The sequence below is a fragment of the Salvelinus fontinalis genome, chromosome 9 (assembly GCF_029448725.1).
Source record: "Salvelinus fontinalis isolate EN_2023a chromosome 9, ASM2944872v1, whole genome shotgun sequence".
Classification (NCBI taxonomy): domain Eukaryota; kingdom Metazoa; phylum Chordata; class Actinopteri; order Salmoniformes; family Salmonidae; genus Salvelinus; species Salvelinus fontinalis.
Window position 1 is genome coordinate 27428288 of NC_074673.1, and position 21620 is coordinate 27449907.

At 45.1% G+C, this 21620-nt stretch overlaps 1 protein-coding gene across 5 annotated transcripts in view; it reads right to left on the reverse strand.

The window, feature by feature from the left end:
- Positions 1-21620, reverse strand: part of LOC129862366 (thromboxane-A synthase-like) — a 288038-nt gene that overhangs the window by 230223 nt on the left and 36195 nt on the right. For all 5 annotated transcript variants that reach the window (XM_055933920.1, XM_055933924.1, XM_055933921.1 and 2 more), the window contains one exon: positions 7631-7683. In XM_055933920.1, coding sequence (XP_055789895.1) covers positions 7631-7683 — 53 coding nt within the window. The remainder of the gene's footprint in view (positions 1-7630; positions 7684-21620) is intronic.

A 21620-nucleotide genomic window follows, 5' to 3' on the forward strand; every position in this document is an offset into this window, starting at 1 on the left:
CAAACCTTGACCCAGAAAATATAAAAAACTATTGGCCTATATCGAATCTTCCATTCCTCTAAAAATGTTGAAAAAGCTGTTGGGCAGCAACTCACTGCCTTCCTGAAGACAAACAATGTATACGAAATGCTTCAGTCTGTTTTTAGACCCCATCATAGCACTGAGACTGCACTTGTGAAGGTGGTAAATGACCTTTTAATGCCGTCAGACCGAGGCTCTGCATCTGTCCTCGTGCTCCTCGACCTTAGTGCTGCCTTTGATACCATCGATCACCACATTATTTTGGAGAGATTGGAAACCCAAATTGGTCTACACGGACAAGTTCTGGCCTGGTTTAGATCTTATCTGTCGGAAAGATATCAGTTTGTCTCTGTGAATGGTTTGTCCTCTAACAAATCAACTGTACATTTCGGTGTTCCTCAAGGTTCCGTTTTAGGACCACTATTGTTTTCACTATATATTTTACCTCTTGGGGATGTCATTCGAAAACATAATGTTAACTTTCACTGCTATGCAGATGACACACAGCTGTACATTTCAATGAAACATGGTGAAGCCCCAAAATTGCCCTCCCTAAAAGCCAGACATAAGGAAGTGGATGGCTGCAAACTTTCTACTTTTAAACTCAGACAAAACAGAGATGCTTGTTCTAGGTCCCAAGAAACAAAGAGATCTTCTGTTGAATCTGAAAATGTATCTTGATGGTTGTACAGTCGTCTCAAATAAATCTGTGAAGGACCTCGGCGTTACTCTGGACCCTGATCTCTCTTTTGACTAACATATCAAGACTGTTTCAATGACAGCTTTTTTCCATCTACGTAACATTGCAAAAATCAGAATCTTTATGTCCAAAAATGATGCAGAAAAATGTATCCATGCTTTTGCTACTTCTAGGTTAGACTACTGCACTGCTCTACTTTCCGGCTACCCAGATAAAGCACTAAATAAACTTCAGTTAGTGCTAAATACGGCTGCTAGAATCCTGACTAGAACCAAAAAATGTTATCATATTACTCCAGTGCTAGCCTCCCTACACTGGCTTCCTGTTAAGGCAAGGGCTGATTTCAAGTTTTTACTGCTAACCTACAAAGCATTACATGGGCTTGCTCCTACCTATCTTCCGATTAGGTCCTGCCGTACATACCTACACGTACGCTACGGTCACAAGACGCAGGTCTACTAATTGTCCCTAGAATTTCTAAGCAAACAGCTGGAGGCAGGGCTTTCTCCTAGAGCTCCCAGAGCTCAATTTTTATGGAATGGTCTGCCTACCCAATGTGAGAGACGCAGACTCGGTCTCAACTTTTAAGCCTTTACTGAAGACTCATCTCTTCAGTGGGTCATATGATTGAGTGTAGTCTGGCCCAGGAGTGTGAAGGTGAACGGAAAGGCTCTGGAGCAACGAACTGCCCTTGCTGTCTCTGCCTGGCCGGTTCCCCTCTCTCCACTGGGATTCTCTGCCTCTAACCCTATTACAGGGGCTGAGTCACTGGCTTACTGGTGCTCTTTCATGCCGTCCTTAGGAGGGGTGCGTCACTTGAGTGGGTTGAGACACTGACGTGATATTCCTGTCTGAGTTTGTGCCCCCCCCCCCCCACTTGGGTTGTGCCGTGGCGGAGATCTTTGTGGGCGATACTCGGCCTTGTCTCAGGATGGTAAGTTGGTGGTTGAAGATATCCCTTTAGTGGTGTGGGGGCTGTGCTTTGGCAAAGTAGGTCGGGTTATATCCTTCCTGTTTGGCCCTGTCCGGGGGTATCATCGGATGGGGCCACAGTGTCTCCTGACCCCTCCTGTCTCAGCCTCCAGTATTTATGCTGCAGTAGTTTATGTGTCGGGGGGCTAGGGTCAGTTTGTTATATCTGGAGTACTTCTCCTGTCTTATCCGGTGTCCTGTGTGAATTTAAGTATGCTCTCTCTAATTCTCTCTTTCTTTCTCTCTCTCGGAGGACCTGAGCCCTAGGACCATGCCTCAGGACTACCTGGCATGATGACTCCTTGCTGTCCCCAGTCCACCTGGCCGTGCTGCTGCTCCAGTTTCAACTGCTCTGCCTGCGGCTATCGAACCCTGACCTGTTCACCAGACGTGCTACCTGTCCAAGATCTGCTGTTTTCAACTCTCTAGAGACAGCAGGAGCGGTAGAGATACTCTTAATGATCGGCTATGAAAAGCCAACTGACATTTACTCCTGAGGTGCTGACCTGCTGCACTCTCGACAACCACTGTGATTATTATTTTTTGACCATGCTGGTCATTTATGAACATTTGAACATCTTGGCCATGTTCTGTTATAATCTCCACCCGGCACAGCCAGAAGAGGACTGGCCACCCCTCATAGCCTGGTTCCTCTCTAGGTTTCTTCCTAGGTTTTGGCCTTTCTAGGGAGTTTTTCCTAGCCACCGTGCTTCTACACCTGCATTGCTTGCTGTTTGGGGTTTTAGGCTGGGTTTCTGTACAGCACTTTGATATATCAGCTGATGTAAGAAGGGCTATATACATTTATTTGATTTGATTTAATGTAACTACACATTTACCAGTGCACCCCTTCATCCAGTGTAGCAGGGTTTAAATAATACGGGGTAAAGGTCTGGCAGTATCAGAGGGGAGATTCTGACCCCCTTTTAAAACAGTCGGTCATTAACACTCTATGTGTCTGTTTATGAATGCACCTGTCACACTGGACAGGTATATTTTTTTTGTCTGGCCCAGAGGGAGCTCCATTCCGTAACCTGCATGGGTAACATAATCACCACAGTGGCCTGGCTACTCAGACCAACTAGTCGTAAACTGTGTGCTAGTGTGTTTTGTCGTATCTAAATGTGAAGACTGTAATTTTATCAAATCAATTCTCTATGTGTAATTATTATTACGTGATTAAACTAATCATGTAAACTTTAATTAACTAGGAAGTCGGGGCACCACGGGAAAATGTTTATAGTCTCTATTTCCAGAATCGACTCTTCAGATATTTTCATATCTTATTGATTAGTCTTCTATTAATGTATCATTATTACCTCATCAGTTCTCATTACTGAACGTCGCAAAGCCTTGGATATCTGCACGAACCCTAGTTTCCATAATGACTCAGCGATATGCAAATTGGCTTAATTATTTATTTACTAACTAATCAAATCACAGAATTACATAAACAAACAATATAGTTATTGGTTACTAACACAATGCATTGATAAATCCCTAGTAGGCTAAACTGGTATGACGGCTTGGTAGATCATGGAAAGGGGTGGGGACAGAAAGAGCAGGAAATACAAAATGGATTCACTACATACAGTTGATAATTATATTCATTAAAATGCTAATCCTTTGCACGTGAACGTGAAAATAATTGCAATGTATATATTTACGCCCGTATGTTGTTGTTGTCTTATCTTTTGGAATCGCCGCTCCGTCTGCTGGAGAGTAATTTCATCAGAGAGTCTCTGGTTAACTTCCCCAGAAGTCACAACGTCTTTCGTAGTTGTCGCTTTCTTAGCAGCTCTGGATAGTGTCTGTTGTAATGGACATGTCAGGCGTACAGATGGTCAGGCGTACAGCGGTTGTCGGTATACTCATACTAGACTTACGTAATTTCCAGCTGCAGACTAGTCTAGGATTTACTTTTATTCTGTAGTGATTGATAGTCTCAAAGTTGAACCATTTCCAGCCTATTTTATGACCGTCATAAAACAGCCGACTTCAGGCTCTCCCCCTCTAGGAGAGAGAGCATACTGTAGAGCGGAACCACTGTAACCTGATCCTTCCGATGTCACAGCAGAGTTATGACAGTTTGTATAGTTTCATCACCAACCGGTGGATATTGTGGCAACATCATTACTATACAAATACATGAACGCAGAGGGAACCTTATTACATTTGTGTGTTTGTATAGTTATGATGTAGTTTCACCTATAGAGATCCTATTACATTTTATTCTAACTCCTAACTATATACCTTCTCCTGACATTGTGAGGTACTGCTGTATTTAAGTATCCAAAATAAATTAAAAGCACACATATTTCTGCCTGACCATAGTCATGGTGAATTTTGCTAGCAGAGAAACGTATTTTTATTTTTTGTTGTTGTAGATTGTCCATTAGGTATCTTACATGCTGACCACACCGCTCACGTTGTATGATTGCACACTCATTGCAAAATAAATGTACACACACGTTATTCAATAATTAATCCAAACTGCTAGCGCGCATCAAGAAGAGTCTGGCTAGCCAGGCGCTAAAATAGAACTTGGTTCTATTTTTTACACTTGATGCGCTGCAAGTCCCACCTCTCCCATTTCCTCATTGGTTTTTAGGCGCATATACCCAAGTGGAGATTGAAAGATTTTCTGAGGTCCACACTCCAGTCCAGTTAGTGGTGGTAATGCACCTTAAAGTTGGTTAGCAACCTACATATAAAGTCCACAGAAGAAGAAGAAGAAAAAGAAGAAGAGATTACTAGAAATGAATTAGATTTCCCCTTTTATCTGGGGATTAATTGTCGGAGTGGAGAACACAATTTTGTGTCACTCAAAATGGATGAAAATTCTACAAAGTGCATTTCAGGTAAAATAACAACCCAATGTTAATATCCCAGGACAAATTAGCTAGCAACAGCAGCTAGCTAGCTAAATGGCCATGCATGTTTCATGTGTTTCGACCTGTCCCCAAATTAATATAGTTGGTTCAGAGTTTGCTTTGATATTTCAACCTGCGTGTCCTGATCGCGTCTGGTGTGGGTGGACAAAATCAACATGCGCGCATGCCCAGTCTAGTCAGCATGTTATGTATACTGTATTTGATATTATTTCTGATGTAAAAATAAAGAAACTTTGAAAGATTTCTCTCTAACAACCACTGAAAGCGTTGAACTTTGATAAATTCATAGAGGAGGAGTGTTCTGGGAGACGAAGGGGGTTCAATAAATGTGCCATGAGCCTCTCTAAAAAAAAACGCTAGTGGACTACTCTTACTGAAGGCTGTAGTAATGCCTTTTGGCATATATCCACACATTCTGACTTCTCTTTTCTGGTCTAGGCACGAAATCTAGCCATGGCAAACCCAATTTTCCCTGCTCTACTCCACTCTTTTATTTATTTTTCTCAAATACACACAGAAACTCAGTAGCCTATTCCCTTTGATGTGCTATTAAGAAGAAAATCTGCCATCTATAAGCAGGCCTGTATAATCAACCCAGAGATAATCTAGCAGCACATCTAGATGAGATCAATTTTATTATCCCACCAGGGGGAAATTCGTGTCGTCATGTGCCTAAAAAGACAAAGTACATAAAACATAAAAACACAGAATACACTCAATGAATATGAAAATGCAATAGGCCACATATTTCCAGTAAGTGCAGTACGTATTTACTGTACACTCCTTTCACCGAGTCGACTAGGTGAAAAATCTGTCAATGTGCCCTTGAGCAAGACACTTAACCCTAACTGCTTCTGTAAATTGCTCTGGATAAGAGTGTCTGCTAAATTACTAAAACTGTAAAAATATCTGTTCATCCTTGGCTTTTTCTGAAGAAGTATTCTTCCCCTAGTCAGGTTGCTGCTACGACTGAGACTTGAGTGAAGGGGATGTGTACCGTCCTGTAATATTTTGTCTAGTTTTTGGAAGACAAGTTTTGTGCATAGCCTGTTGGCTGATTCTTGGTCTATACCACTTCTTGGTCTATTCCCGCCGTCTTGATCAAGCGCTGCATCTCTATTTGGTCTTGAACTCGCATGTTTCCAAACATGTATATCAGAACAAAGAACCAGACACTGTAGGACAGATTTATAAAACAGCTGAAAGATATGGCGATCAACATTAAAATGGTTCAGTTTGCGAAAATAATTAAAATCTCTCTTGTAGTTTCTTTGCCTATGCAAGGGCACACACAGTCATTGTGTTTCAAGTTATTGTCTATCTTGATTACTAGGAATTGATATGTGTTCACTCTATCTACTGATTCCCTGTTGATCTTCGTGGGGTAATGCATTGGAATAAGCCTACCAGGATCTCATGGTGTTGCTTTCCATTAGCCTGGTCCCAGATCAGTTTGTGATGTCTTGCCAACTCCGATGGTCATTGTCACACACCATTATTTGGCAAGACATGGACAAGCAGATCTGGGACCATGATACATTTTTCCCAGCTTCACTGATACTTCTAACACATACAGTCGGAAGTTTACATACACTTAGGTTGGAGTCATTAAAAATCGTTTGGCAACTACTCCACAAATTTCTTGTTAACAAACTAGAGTTTTGGCAAGTCGGTTAGGACATCTACTTTGTGCATGACACAATACATTTTCCCAACAATTGTTTACAGACAGCTTATTTCACTTATAATTCACTGTATCACAATTCCAGTGGGTCAGAAGTTCACATACACTAAGTTGACTGTGCCTTTAAACAGCTTGGAAAATTCCAGAAAATGATGTCATGGCTTTAGAAGCTTCTGATAGGCTAAATGATATAATTTGAGTCAATTAGAGGTGTACCTGTGGATGTATTTCAAGGCCTACCTTCAAACTCAGTGCCTCTTTGCTTGACATCATAGGAAAATCAAAAGAAATCAGACAAGACCTCAGAAAGAAAATAGCAGACCTCCACAAGTCTGGTTCATCCTTGGGAGCAATATCCAAATGCCTGAAGGTACCACGTTCATCTGTACAAACAATAGTACGCAGGTATAAACACCATGAGACCACGCAGCCATCGTACCGCTCAGGAAGGAGACGCATTCTGTCTCCTAGAAAAGTGCAAATCAATCCCAGAACAACAGCAAAGGACCTTGTGAAGATGCTGGAGGAAACAGGTACAAAAGTATCTATATCCACAGTAAAACGAGTCCTATATCGACATAACCTGAAAGGCCGCACAGCAAGGAAGAGGACGGACTGGTGCACTTCACAAAATAGATGGCATCACGAGGAAGGAAAATTATGTGGATATATTGAAGCAACATCTCAAGATATCAGTCAGGAAGTTAAAGATTGGTCGCAAATGGGACTTCCAAGTTGGACAATGGCATCAAGCATACTTCCAAAGTCGTGGCAAAATGGCTTAAGGACAACAAAGTCAAGGTATTGGAGTGGCCATCACAAAGCCCTGACCTCAATCCCATAGAAAATTTGTGGGCAGAACTGAAAAAGCGTGTGCGAGCAAAAAGGCCTACAAACCTGACTCAGTTACACCAGCTCTGTCAGGAGGAATGGGCCAAAATTCACCCAACTTATTGTGGGAAGCTTGTGGAAGGCTACCTGAAACGTTTGACCCAAGTTCAACAATTTAAAGGTAATGCTACCAAATACTAATTGAGTGTAAACTTCTGACCCACTGGGAATGTGATGAATGAAATAAAAGCTGAAATAAATCATTCTCTCTACTATTATTCTGACATTTCACATTCTTAAAATAAAGTGGTGATCCTAACTGACCTAAGACAGGGAATTGTTACTAGGATTAAATGTCAGTGAAAAACTGAGTTTAAATGTATTTGGCTACGGTATATGTAAACTTCCGACTTCAACTGTATGTCTATCAGACGATGGGTCAGATGCTGGATGAGACAAGTCAAATACAGTGTCCTGTAGTCACTTGGGTTTGGTGTGATGTAACTGCAGTGTCAGTCAGTCACTTACCCACATACTCTCCCATACTTGTGAATCAGGTCTGTGTGAACACCGAAAAAGCCCTGAAAAGAAAGATTAGAAAGAATTAGAAAGGAACCTTAGAACCAACTGAGATGTTATATAATTAAAAATGTTATATGAGAGAATATCCATTCTCTCTGCTACAAATGAAATACTGTGAATTCAAGATACCTGTTTGTATCTGATATTTGCTCAATACGCATGTAACGGTGGTCCTCCTCCCCTTCAACCGAAGAGGAGGAGTAGTGATGGAACCAAGGCGCAGCGGGTTGTGAACACATAATTTATTTAAAGAAAAGACGAAAAAAACACGAACTTCACTATAACTAACAAAACAACAAACGGAGTAGACAGACCTGGACGACGAACTTACATTAAACACGAAGAACGCACGAACAGGGAAAAAAGACTACACAAAATGACGATGTACAAAACAAACCGAACAGTCCCGTATGGTGCGACAAACACTGACACAGGAGACAACCACCCACACCGAACACTGTGAAACAACCTACCTAAATATGACTCTCAATTAGAGGAACGCCAAACACCTGCCTCTAATTAAGAGCCATACCAGGCAACCCTTAAACCAACATAGAAACAGAAAACATAGAATGCCCACCCAAACTCACATCCTGACCAACTAACACATACAACAAACTAACAGAAATAGGTCAGGAACGTGACATAACCCCCCCCCCCATAAGGTGCGAACTCCGGGCGCACCAGCACAAAGTCTAGGGGAGGGTCTGGGTGGGCATCTGACCACGGTGGTGGCTCAGGCTCAGGGCGAGGTCCCCACCCCACCATAGTCAATCCCAGCTTACATCTCCCCTACAAATGACCACCCTCATATTACACCCACTAAATCTTTTGGGTAACATCGACACAAGGGGCAGCACTGGGATAGAGGGATAGCTCAGGACAGAGGGATAGCTCAGGACAGAGGGATAGCTCAGGACAGAGGGAGAGCTCAGGACAGAGGGATAGCTCAGGATAGAGAGGTAGCTCAGGATAGAGGGGCAACTCCGGACTGAAAGGCAGCTCCGGACAGAGAGACAGCTCTGGACTGAGGGGCAGTTCTGGATAAATAGCCGCTCTGGGCTGAGGGACAGCTCATGACTGGCTGGCGACTCTGGACGCTCATGGCTGGCTGACGGTTCTGGACGCTCATGGCTGGCTGACGGCTCTGGACGCTCAAGGCTGGCTGACGGCTCTGGACGCTCATGGCTGGCTGACGGCTCTGGACGCTCATGGCTGGCTGACGGCTCTGAACGCTCATGGCTGGCTGACGGCTCTGGACGCTCATGGCTCGCTGACGGCTCTGGCAGATCCTGTCTGGTTGGCGGCTCTGGCAGATCCTGTCTGGTTGGCGGCTCTGGCAGATCCTGTCTGGTTGGCGGCTCTGGCAGATCCTCTCTGGTTGGCGGCTCTGGCAGATCCTGTCTGGTTGGCGGCTCTGGCAGATCCTGTCTGGTTGGCGGCTCTGGCAGATCCTGACTGACGAATGGCTCTAGCGGCTCCTGACTGACTAACGGCTCTGACGGCTCGGGACAGACGGGCGGCTCTAATGGCTTGGGACAGACGGATGGCTCAGACGGCGCTGGGGAGACGGATGGCTCAGATGGCGCTGGGGAGACGGATGGCTCAGATGGCGCTGGGGAGACGGATGGCTCAGATGGCGCTGCGGAGACGGATGGCTCAGACTGATCCTGTCTGGCGGAAGGCTTTGGCTGCTCCTGTCTGGCGGAAGGCTCTGTAGGCTCATGGCAGACGGGCAGTTCATGCGGCGCTTGGCAGACGGACAGTTCAGGCGCCGTTGGGCAGACGGCAGACTCTGGCCGGCTGAGACGCACTGTAGGCCTGGTGCGTGGTGCCGAAACTGGAGGCACCGGACTGGAGACACGCACTTCAAGCCTAGTGCGGGGAGCAGGGACAGGGCACACTGAATTCTCAAAGCGCACTATAGGCCTAGTGCGTGGTACCGGCACTGGTGGTACCAAGCTAAGGGCACGCACCTCAGGACGAGTACGGGGAGAAGGAACAGTGTGTACAGGGCTCTGGAGACACACAGGTGGCTTAGTGCGTGGTGCCGGAACTGGAGGCACTGGGCTGGAGACACGCACCATAGAGAGAGTGCGTGGAGGAGGAACAGGGCTCTGAAAACGCACTGGAAGCCTGGTGCGTGGTGTAGGCACTGGTGGTACTGGGCTGGGGCTGGGAGGTAGCGCCGGAAATACCGGACCGTGCAGGCGTATTGGCTCCCTTGAGCATTGAGCCTGCCCAACCTTCAGTGCGGGGAGGTGGAATAACCCGCACCGGGCTATGTAGGCGAACCGGGGACACCATGCGTAAGGCTGGTGCCATGTAAGCCGGCCCAAGGAGACGTACTGTTGGCCAGATATGTATAGCCGGCTTCATGACACTTGGCTCAATGCTCAATCTAGCCCTACCAGTGCGGGGAGGTGGAATAACCCGCACTGGGCTATGCACACGTACAGGAGACACCATGCGCTCTACTGCGTAACACGGTGTCTGCCCGTACTCCCGCTCTCCACGGTTAGCCTGGTAAGTGGGCGCAGGTCTCCTACCTGCCCTTGGCCCACTACCTCTTAGCCCCCCCCAAGAAAGTTTTGGGTAGTACTCACGGGCTTTTCGGGCTTCCGTGCAAGACGCGTCCCCTCATAACGCCGGTTCCCTTCTCCGATTGCCTCTGCTCTCCTCAGTGCCTCCAGCTGTTCCCATGGGAGGTGATCCCTTCCAGCCAGGATCTCCTCCCATGTGTAGCAACCTTTCCCGTCCAAAACATCCTCCCAAGTCCATTCCTCCTTCATGCGCTGTCCCTTAACCCGATTATACCGCTGCTTGATTCTGGATTGGTGGGTGGTTCTGTAACGCTGGTCCTCCTCCCCTTCAACCGAAGAGGAGGAGTATTGATGGAACCAAGGCGCAGCGGGTTGTGAACACATAATTTATTTAAAGAAAAGACGAAAAAAACACAAACTTCACTATAACTAACAAAACAACAAACGGAGTAGACAGACCTGGACGACGAACTTACATTAAACACGAAGAACGCACGAACAGGGAAAAAAGACTACACAAAATGACGATGTACAAAACAAACCGAACAGTCCCGTATGGTGCGACAAACACTGACACAGGAGACAACCACCCACACCGAACACTGTGAAACAACCTACCTAAATATGACTCTCAATTAGAGGAACGCCAAACACCTGCCTCTAATTAAGAGCCATACCAGGCAACCCTTAAACCAACATAGAAACAGAAAACATAGAATGCCCACCCAAACTCACGTCCTGACCAACTAACACATACAACAAACTAACAGAAATAGGTCAGGAACGTGACAACGCACTTTCCATTGTTTTAGCTACTAGCGTTAACTCCACAGCCACCGCAAGAAACACCCTAGCGGTACACGGCGACAGCTGCATTGATTTGACTTTTCCATTCTTGTGTCAGAGCTAAGACTGACACATGACTGACAACTTAATAAAGGGGCTTGAACACTGAACATACCATCCCTGACCAACACTAAAAGGTACTGTTACTGCAAAGGGTGTGTGTGTGTGAGAGAGAGAAAAAGTATGTGAGAGTGTGTCCTTAAAAACATACTCTCCTTGAACTGTATGTTTCTGGACACAAACTAACAGTTTCATCTGAACCAACTATCACGGGAAAGCTGTCTCATCTTCTTCCAGTTGACTCCTTTGCAATCTTCAACAGAACTAACAAAAATATTCACTGACTGACAAAGGAGGTGTGATGACGAAGGTTTCAGCTCTACCGTGTATTGATCTGCTCCAACAGTTCCAGTCTCAAGGCCTCTGTGTGTGTGTGTGTGCATGTGAGAGCTTAACTCATCACAGCTCTGTAATACAAAACATCAGCCACTGTAACTTTAGACTCAGAGCATTCAATTGACTTCACATCAATCTGTGGAATTAATCTATGGTGTGTAGCTGAGCGACGGTCTTAAATGCCACACTTAATTCAATTGGCAATTTCTCGGACAAATAAATCAAATCAAATGTTATTGGTCGCATACACATGTTTAACAGATCTTATTGCAGGTGTAGAGAAATGCTTATGTTCCTAGCTCCAACAGGACTGTAATATCTAACAATAAAAAACAATACACGCAAATCTAAAAATATATAGTATCTGAAGAATATGTGGATAGAATAGTATATGTACAGCAATAAAATAGGATAGGCCTTGACTAGAATACTGTATATACATATGAAATGGATAACAGTATGTATACATTATTAAAGTGAGATTAACAACTGTCCTGACTCCAGAGTGGTAGAAATCCATCAATAGAGCCCAGGGCTGTATTAATAAAGCCTATTAGAGTATGAGTGCTGATGTAGGACCACTTTTGCCTTTTAGATCATAATGAAAAAAGACTGTGTAGACAAGGGGGGGGGGGGGGGGGGGGTGATCACAGGCCCAGTGCAGGTAGCCTAGTGGTTAGAGCATCGGGCCAGTAATTGAAAGGTTGTCAGATCGAATCCCTGAGCTGACAAGGTAAAAATCTGTTGTTCTGCCCCTGAACAAGGCAGTTAGGCCATCATTGTAACTAAGAATTTATTTTTAAATGACTTGCCTAGTTAAATAAAGGTTACGTTTAAAAAATGTATATTATTTGTCCTACTGTAAGAGCCCGGCCTTTTTTGTTATGAGTTAAAACCACCCAACCGGTGGAATGTTGAAGATGGTGTAAAATATGTTGTGGCGATACTCCATTAAATCTACACCAGAGCTAAGGGAGAGGGAGTAAGAAGAGGAACACGTAATAGTATTTTGTTCTCGGTATGGGGTCTCGGCATCATTTGTATACAGTACACTGCCAGTATTGCACTAAAAGCATACTGGATAACTTAAATTGTATTTCATGTTTTATCAAAGACTCCCCAAAGCAGAATACTTGTCTAATTCAGCATACTTATACCAAAGTAACCTATAATAGCTTCCCAGCAGTCATGAATCTGTATTCACATGTCGACCAATGGTTTGACCCTTAGTGTGTGTGTGTGTGTCTACTGCAGTGTGTATCCTGTGTGTATCCTGCCACCATGTCTGTGTACTCTAGGTACTCTCAGCACGTGTCGTATGTGCTGCAGTATCCTGTGTCCTGTCCTCTGAGGGGATAAAGGTTTCTTTGTGATGGCTAGCCTGGTGTACTGAGGTCTGTGTGTAGCTTGTGTAGAGGAGTCAGGCGCAGGATAGCAGATATGAGTAAATAAATGTAATTTACTCAGAAATAGACCAAATACAATACAATAAAGCGAGCCCACATAACGGACCGTATACATACAAACAATTACTCACAAACAAACATGGGGGAACAGAGGGTTAAATAATGAACAAGTAATTGGGGGATTGAAACCAAAGACAAAACAAATGGAAAATGAAAAGTGGATCGGCGATGGCTAGAAGGCCGGTGACGTCGACCGCCGAACGCCGCCCGAACAAGGAGAGGGATCGACTTCGGTGGAAGTCATGACAGTACCCGCCCTTGACGCGTGGCTCCAGCAGCGTGCTGACACCGACTTCGGGGACGACCCGGAGGACGAGGCGCAGGGCGATCCGGATGGAGACGGTGGAACTCCCGCAGCAACGAAGGGTCAAAGACGTCCTCCACCGGCACCCAGCATCTCTCCTCCGGACCGTATCCCTCCCACTCCACGAGGAACTGAAGGCCCCTCGCCCGACGCCTCAAGTCCAGGATGGCTCGAAAAGCATACGCCGGGGCCCCGTCGATGTCCAGAGTCGGCGGAGGAACCATCCACACCTCAGACTCCTGGAGTGGACCAGCCACCACCGGCCTGAGGAGAGACACATGGAACGAGGGACTAATATGGTAATCTGGGGGAAGCTGTAACCTGTAGCATACCTCGTTCAGTCTCCTCAGGACTTTCCCACAAACCGCGGACCCAGCTTCCGGCAGGGTAGGCGGAGGGGCAGGTTTCGGGTTGAGAGCCAGACCCGGTCCCTCGGTGTGAACACCGGGGCCTCACTGCGGTGGCGGTCGCCTTCTGCCGCCTCACGGCCCGTTGCAGGTGCAAATGGGCGGCGTCCCAGGTCTCCTCCGAGCGCTTAAACCATTCGTCCAACGCAGGAGATTCGATCTGGCTCTGATGCCACTGGCCACTCTACCATAGAGGCCTGATTGGTGGAGTGCTGCAGAGATGGTTGTCCTTCTGGAAGGTTCTCTCATCTCCACAGAAGAACTCTGGATCTCTGTCAGAGTGACCATCAGGTTCTTGGTCACCTCCCTGACCTAAGCCATTCTTCCTCGATTGCTCAGTTTGGCTGGGCGGTCAGCTCTAGGAAGAGTCTTGGTGGTTCCAAACTTCTTCCATTTAAGAATGATGGAGGCCACTGTGTTCTTGGGGACCTTCAAAGCTACAGAAATGTTTTGGTACCCTTCCGCAGATTTGTTACTCAACACTATCCTGTCTCGGAGCTCTACGAACAATTCCTTCGACCTCATGGTTTGGTTTTTGCATTGACATGCACTGTCAACTGTGGACCTTAAATAGACATGTTGGTGTGTGCCTTTCCAAATCATGTCCAATCAATTGAATTTACCACAGGTGGACTCCAATCAAGTTGTAGAAACATCTCAAGGATGATCAGTGGAAACAAGATGCACCTGAATTTTGAGTCTCATAGCAAAGGGTCTGAATACTTATGTAAATAAGGTATTTTTGATTTTTAATTTTAATACATTTTCAAAATATTCTAAAAAATTGTTTTTGCTTTGTCATTATTGGGTATTGATGAGGAAAATGTTTCATTTAATCAATTTTAGAAAAAGGCTGTAACGTAACAAAATGTTGAAAAAGGGAAGGGGTCTGAATACTTTCCCGAAAGCACTGTAGATCATATGAAAGACAGACAGACAGACAGACAGACAGACAGACAGACAGACAGACAGACAGACAGACAGACAGACAGAATTCTCCTCAACCCTCCTCAACCCTTCTGTCTGATCTGAATAGTGGTCTGTTGACTCACAAAGGGAAACTTGTTCCGTTAAGGTGCTTATAGAAAGCACTGGGCTCATTGATATGCAAAGCGACAGAGCAGCCCACAGAATGGCTGCAGCCCTGGCATTCCTGCAGTCTGGGCTCCCATGGAGGGGTGGTGGGTACAGAGCGCCGGTGTGTGCCCGAAGGAGTGCCCCCTTCATGGTGCTGCACCCTGCACCAGTCCATACTGTCTCTATTCATCCATTTCTCTCTCCTTCTTCCCAGCCCCTCCCTCTCCCTCTATCTTACTCTATTTCTCTCTCTCCCCCATTCTTTTTATTACTGCAGAGATTGTCGCATGCCAATACCGGCTCCTCACCCACACAGTTCAGCTTAATGTTGGTATCACAGAGAGGAGCGAAGCCGGAGATGAGTGGGTCACCGACAGAGGCAGACTCTATCAAGTCCAGGATAGTGTGTGTGTGTGTGTGTGTGTGTGTGTGTGTGTGTGTGTGTGTGTGTGTGTGTGTGTGTGTGTGTGTGTGTGTGTGTGTGTGTGTGTGTGTGTGTGTGTGTGTGTGTGTGTGTGTGACAACACAGCACAGAACATTTGGAAGTTTGTCCTATCAAATCAAATCAAATGTCACATGCGCCAAATACAACAGGTCCTTACTTACAAGCCCTTAACCAACAATGCAGTTTTAAGAAAATACCTAAAAAATAGTGAGAGACAAGAATAACAAATGATTAAAGAGCATCATTAAATAAAATACAGAGTCAATGTGCGGGGGCACCGGTGTGAAGGTAATTGAGGTAGGTGAGTTATTAAAGTGACTATGCATAGATAATAACAGTGTCACGTTCCTGACCTTATTTTCCTTTTGTTTAGCTTTGTTTAGTTGGTCAGGACGTGAGCTGGGTGGGCAGTCTATGTTATTTGTTTCTATGTTTAGGTTCATTGTTATTTAGCCTTATATGGTTCTCAATCAGGGGCAGGTGTTTGACGTTTCCTCTGATTGAGAACCATATTAAGGTAGGCTGTTCACACCGTTTGTTTGTGGGTGATTGTCTTCCGTGTCTGTACCACACGGGACTGTTTCGTTTGTTTAGTCTGTTCCTGTTCGTGCGTTCTTCGTGTTATGTAAGTTCTCATGTCCAGGTTGGTCTACATCGTTTTTGTTATTTTGTAATTTATTCAAGTGTGCTTCGTGTTCGTCTTGTTTGAATAAATTCATTATGTACTCCACAAAAGCTGCGTTTTGGTCCGATCCCTGCTCCTCCTCAGACGAGGAGGAGAACAATCGTTACAAACAGAGAGTAGCAGCAGCGTAGAAGGACGGGGGCAGGGGCAATGCAAATAGTCTGTGTAGACATTTGATTAGCTGTTAAGGAGTCTTATGGCTTGGGGGTAGAAGCTATTTAGGAGCCTCTTGGACCTAGACTTGGCGCTCCGGTACCTCTTGCCGTGCGGTATCAGAGAGAACAGTATATGACTAGGGTGGCTGAAGCCTTTGACAATTTTTAAGGCCTTACTCTGACACCACCTAGTATAGGTCCTGGATGGCAGGAAGCTTGGCCCAGGTGATGTACTTTTGAGGATCTGAGGACCCATGCCAAATCTTTTCTCCTGAGGGGGAGTAGGTTTTGTCGTGCCCTCTTCACAACTGTCTTGGTGTGCTTGGACCATGTTAATTTGTTGGTGATGTGGACGCCAAGGAACTTGAAGCTCTCAACCTGCTCCACTACAGCCCCGTCGATGAGAATGGGGGTATGCCTGGTCCTCCTTTTCCTGTATTCCACAATCATCTCCTTTGTCTTGATCACGTTCAGGGAGAGGTTGTTGTCCCTGCACCACAGGGTCAGGTCTCTGGTCTCCTCCTTATAGGCTGTATCATCGTTGTCGGGGATCAGGCCTACCACTGTTGTGTCATCAACAAACTTAATGATGGTGTTGGAGTCATACCTGGCCGTGCAGTCATGAGTGAACAGGCAGTACAGGACGGGACTGTGCACGCACCCCTGAGGGGCCCCCGTGTTGAGGATCAGCGTGGCAGACGTGTTGTTACCTACCCTTACCACCTGGGGGTGGCCCGTCAGGAAGTCCAGGATCCATTTGCAGAGGGAGGTGTTTAGTCCCAGGGTCCTTAGCTTAGTGATGAGCTTTGAGGGCACTATGGTGAACGCTGAGCTGTAGTCAATGAATAGTATTCTCACATAGGTGTTCCTTTTGTCCAGGTGGGAAAGGGCAGTGTGGAATAGAGATAGCATCATCTATGGATCTGTTGGTGCAAATTGGAGTGGGTCTAGGGTTTCTGGGATAATGGTGTTGTTGTGAGCCACCAACCTTTCGAAGCATTTCATGGCTACAGATGTGAGTGCTACGTATATAAGCTTCCGGGTTAGAGTCCCACACCTTGAAAGTGGCAGCTCTACCCTTTAGCTCAGTGCGAATGTTGCCTGTAATTCATGGCTTCTGGTTGGGTTATGTACGTACAGTCACTGTGGGGATGACGTCTTCGATGCACTTATTGATAAAGCCAGTGACTGATGTGGTGTACTCCTCAATGCCAGAGGAAGAATCCCAGAACATATTACAGTCTGTGCTAGCTAAACAGTCCTGTAGTTTAGCATCTACTTTATCGGACAACTTTTTTATAGACCGAGTCACTGGTGCTTCCTGCTTACATTTTTGCTTGTAAACAGGAATCAGGAGGATAGAATTATGGTCAGATTTGCCAAATGGAGGACGAGGGAGAGCTTTGTACACGTCTCTGTGTGTTGAGTAAAGGTGGTCTAGAATTGTTTTCCCTCTGGTTGCACATTTAATATGTTGATAAAAATGAGGTAAAACTGATTTAAGCTTCCCTGCATTAAAGTCCCTGGCCACTAGGAGCGCCGCCTCTGGATGAGCGTTTTCCTGTTTGCTTATGGCGGTATACAGCTCATTGAGTGCGGTTTTAGTGCCAGCATTGGTCTGTGGTGGTATGTAGTCAGCTACGAAAAATAGGTAGATAGTGTGGTCTACAGCTTATCATGAGATACTCTACCTCAGGCGAGTAAAACATCAAGACTTCCTTAGATACCATGCACCAGCTGTTGTTTACATAAATGCATATGCCCCTGCCCCGTGTCTTGCCAGACGCTGCTGCTCTGTCCTGCGGATAGAGTATATAACCTGCAGTGGTGGGCCGTCAGGGCCAGCAAGGCCTTCTCTGCTGGCCTAAACATCTTCAGAATATAATTTTTTTTTAAATATATTTTCCCACAAATATATATTAAACTATTCCCAAGAGTAAGAGTTATACTCTTCATTTCATAGCTTTCCTCTTGGTTGCACTGCTTCCAGCCCCAGGTTGAGATTTGGAGGGCTGGTCTTTATGTTAGATCTTTTATCCAATCATATTCAGCCATCATGTGTTGCCAGGGGTCTAAAATCTGCCCTCAGGCCTTCAGAATCAACAGTGCAGGCGCTTGTAGCTTAAAGTGAATGGAAATTAAAATTTTGTGTCAACCAATCAGCTTTAGAGTTGGCTATTGTACGCCTGCTGGCTGGCTCCAGTGTTACACAGGAGCCAGCTAGCAGGCGTAGTGCGTGCACGTCTTTTGATTGGATTACCAATATTGAGAGGCAGGTCCTATGGGCAGAACCTCAGAACTAGGAAACTGAATTTGATAAACAAATTAATTTGCGTACTACTAAGCTGTTTTTTCAACCCACAATGGCGGAAGGAGGAGAAGATATTGATTTGGTCGAGGATATAATTATAACGCCATTCTCAAGACGAACTTTTCAAGAAAAGTTAGACATTGTAAGGAGAGGTCGCCCGACGCCGACGCTACAAAGCCTGTCACAGGCGGGAAAGGGGTTCGTTCGCCACTTTCAAAGTGGCGAAAGTGGCGCTATCAATGGCTCACAGGCTCCGAGAAGCACTGCAAACTACTGCTGGGAATGCCTATTATTTGCAAGTGATCGATTTGGTGTTTGGAGCCACACTGGCTTTGCAAACTTGAGTTGTCCAACCAAGGCAGCAACGAGACACCAAAGTACGGCTGGGCACTTACAAGCAATGGTGCTTTTGAAAACTTTTGGGGACACCCGAGTGGATCTACAGCTCAACGAACAAGCGTGCAGGGCAACGGAGCTGCACAATGAAAAGGTGAAGAAAAATATGGAAATATTGAAAAGACTCATTGATTCTGTCATGTTTTTGGGTAAACAGGAACTTTCATTTAGGGGACACGGTGAAAGTGCTGACTCCACAAACAAAGGGAACTACGTGGAGCTTCTTTCTTTTCTTTCTGAAAGCAACACAGACTTACAATACCACCTGTCCACTAACAAAGTGTTCATTGGGACGTCAGGCAAAATAAAAATTACCTAATTTATGCTATTGCTGAAGTGATGGGAGAAGAGATCAAAATGGAGATTAAAAAAGCTCCCTTTGTTGCTGTTATGGTGGACGAGACAACAGATGTGGGAAATGCAGCACAGCTCTCACTCGTCCTGCGTTATGTGACGGACACAGGAGTCAAGGACAGATTTATCCGATTTGAAGATGTGACAAGCGGCAAGCGAGCTGATGACATTGCCGCTCTTATTTTCTGTTTCTTGGAGGAAAATGAATGTAGTCTGAATAAAGTTGTGGCACAGTGTTTTGATGGCGCAGCAGTCATGGCATCTGGACTCAATGGGGTGCAGGCTAAAGTTAAGGAGAGGGCACCGATGGCCTTATTCATTCACTGCTATGCACATCGACCAAATTTAGTACTGACTCAAGGAGCCTCAAAGCTTAAAGAATGCAAGGTCTTCTTTGCCAACCTCAATGGCCTTGCAGCATTTTTCTCACGATCCCCTAAGCGCACGCAACTGCTGGATGACATCTGCAAGCGTCGTCTTCCTAAGGTTGCACCAACGAGGTGGAAATATCTAGATTGGTCAATCCAGTCATTGAAAAGAGAGTTGCCTTAAAGGAGCTGTTTAACCACTTACTGGAACATCATGATGCCCATGACGGGGATACTGTGCTTATGGCTGATGGATTTAATGGAACATCATGATGACCATGACGGGGATACTGTGCTTATGGCTGATGGATTTAATGCACGTTTGGATGATTTTGAGTTTTGTTTTTTGCTTGAAACATTCAATGGGATTTTTAATTATTCGGATGTGCTTTTTGGAATTCTACAGAAACAAACTTTGGATGTACAATTCTGCCTGACAAGGGTGAACGAGTTTTGTGACACAATTGAGCGAGAGAGGCGCAGGTTCAGTTAAATCTACGATGACACAGCGCGCATCTCAAGTTCACCCAGCGCACGCAGAGGCCCAGCACAAGGAGACCCTCGCACATACTACCAACAACTCCACAGCAATATTCTGAACAACATTCTTTGCCAGATACGAAACAGGTTTCAAGACCACGAAAAATTAATGTTTCTCTCCCTCCTGGACCCCCAGCACTTTCAGACCTACCAGAAAAAATTCCCGCAAACAGCCTTCTCCAGCTTAACAGAGAGTCACGGAACACGGTTTGACGTATCCAAACTAAAAACAGAACTGACTGTAATGTATGCTTTGACTGATTTTGAAGGGAAAAGTCCCTCTGATCTCCTTGATTTCCTTAAGCAGAAAAATCTGAATGAGGACATGGGGCAACTTTACACATTGGCATGTGTGACAGTGACTATCCCTGTGTCCACGGCTTCTGTCCAGCGGTCATTCTCGGCCTTAAAGCGAATCAAAACGTATTCCAGAAATGCTACTGGACAGACTCGGGTTTCAGCATTAGCCTCCATGTCGATAGAAAATGACTTATTGGTGGAACTAAAACGCACAGATAGACTGTACAACAGAGTCATTGAAGTCTTCTTGAGGAAAGAAAGGAGGAAGGATTTTGTGTTCAAATAATCAGTCTTTGGTGAGTAGGCATACAATGCCTTTTCTTTTTTATTAAATGTGTATGTATGTTTCGCATTTTATTTCGTTATTATTAAATAGCCTATATATTAACAAATTAAAATGGCAAATAGCCTATGTTGAAAATTATTTGTTTTCTTTCTTTTATTTTCAGTGAATAGTTATGTGTCTTTATCATCATGGTGAAACTGCTTTGGGTGCGACAATGCGCTGTTTAGTGAACACACTGTATTTTTGGGGGGGGGACTTAAAGCTCAAAGTTTGTGGACCAGAAATGGATAGAAGAAGAATATTAATATAACTCTGTTGCACTCGACTATGTTCTTGCCTATTAGTTGAACTGTACTGTATTGTACTCTTCCACTGCAATTCTCTGACTAAAAATGTCAATTTCAAGGTGACACAACGCCTGGTTATACTGCGTTTCTGTCTAAATGTATAGTGACTAGAGCCATGGCATCATAATGATGGTAATAAGAGGTGGATTAATTCGGGTGGGACTGTGTAGGACCTCACTGAAGGCCCAGGCCCCAGGCCCATGGCACGCCACTGATAACCTGCCAGCTGTATGTTCTTAATGTTGTCATTCAGCCACAACTTGGTGAAACATAAGATATCACAGTTTTTAATGTCCCGTTGGTAGGATAAACGTGCTTTTAGTTGGTCCCATTTCCCAGCGATTGAACATTAGCTAGCAGGATGGAGGGCAAAGGCGGATTGGCCACTCATCGCCTGATCCTCACAAGGCAATCTGAAATACACCATGACAGCGCAATACACAAGGGGTGGAACAGTGGCAAAGGTACCCACAGGACAAACAGAATAATATTAGTCTGAGGAGAGATTAAATAGCATTAATACAACAAAAATAATTCTAAACACACCTTTAATTTACAAAGTTAAACAGATGTATTTTTTCTTCATAATAAGCAGGAGTAATATTCTTAGGCAATCTGATCTTCTCAAGCGAATAACGGGGATCTGGGCCTGGTCAGGTGTCTATATTATATCCCTCCCTTCCGACTCATTGAAGAAGAACTCTTCGTCC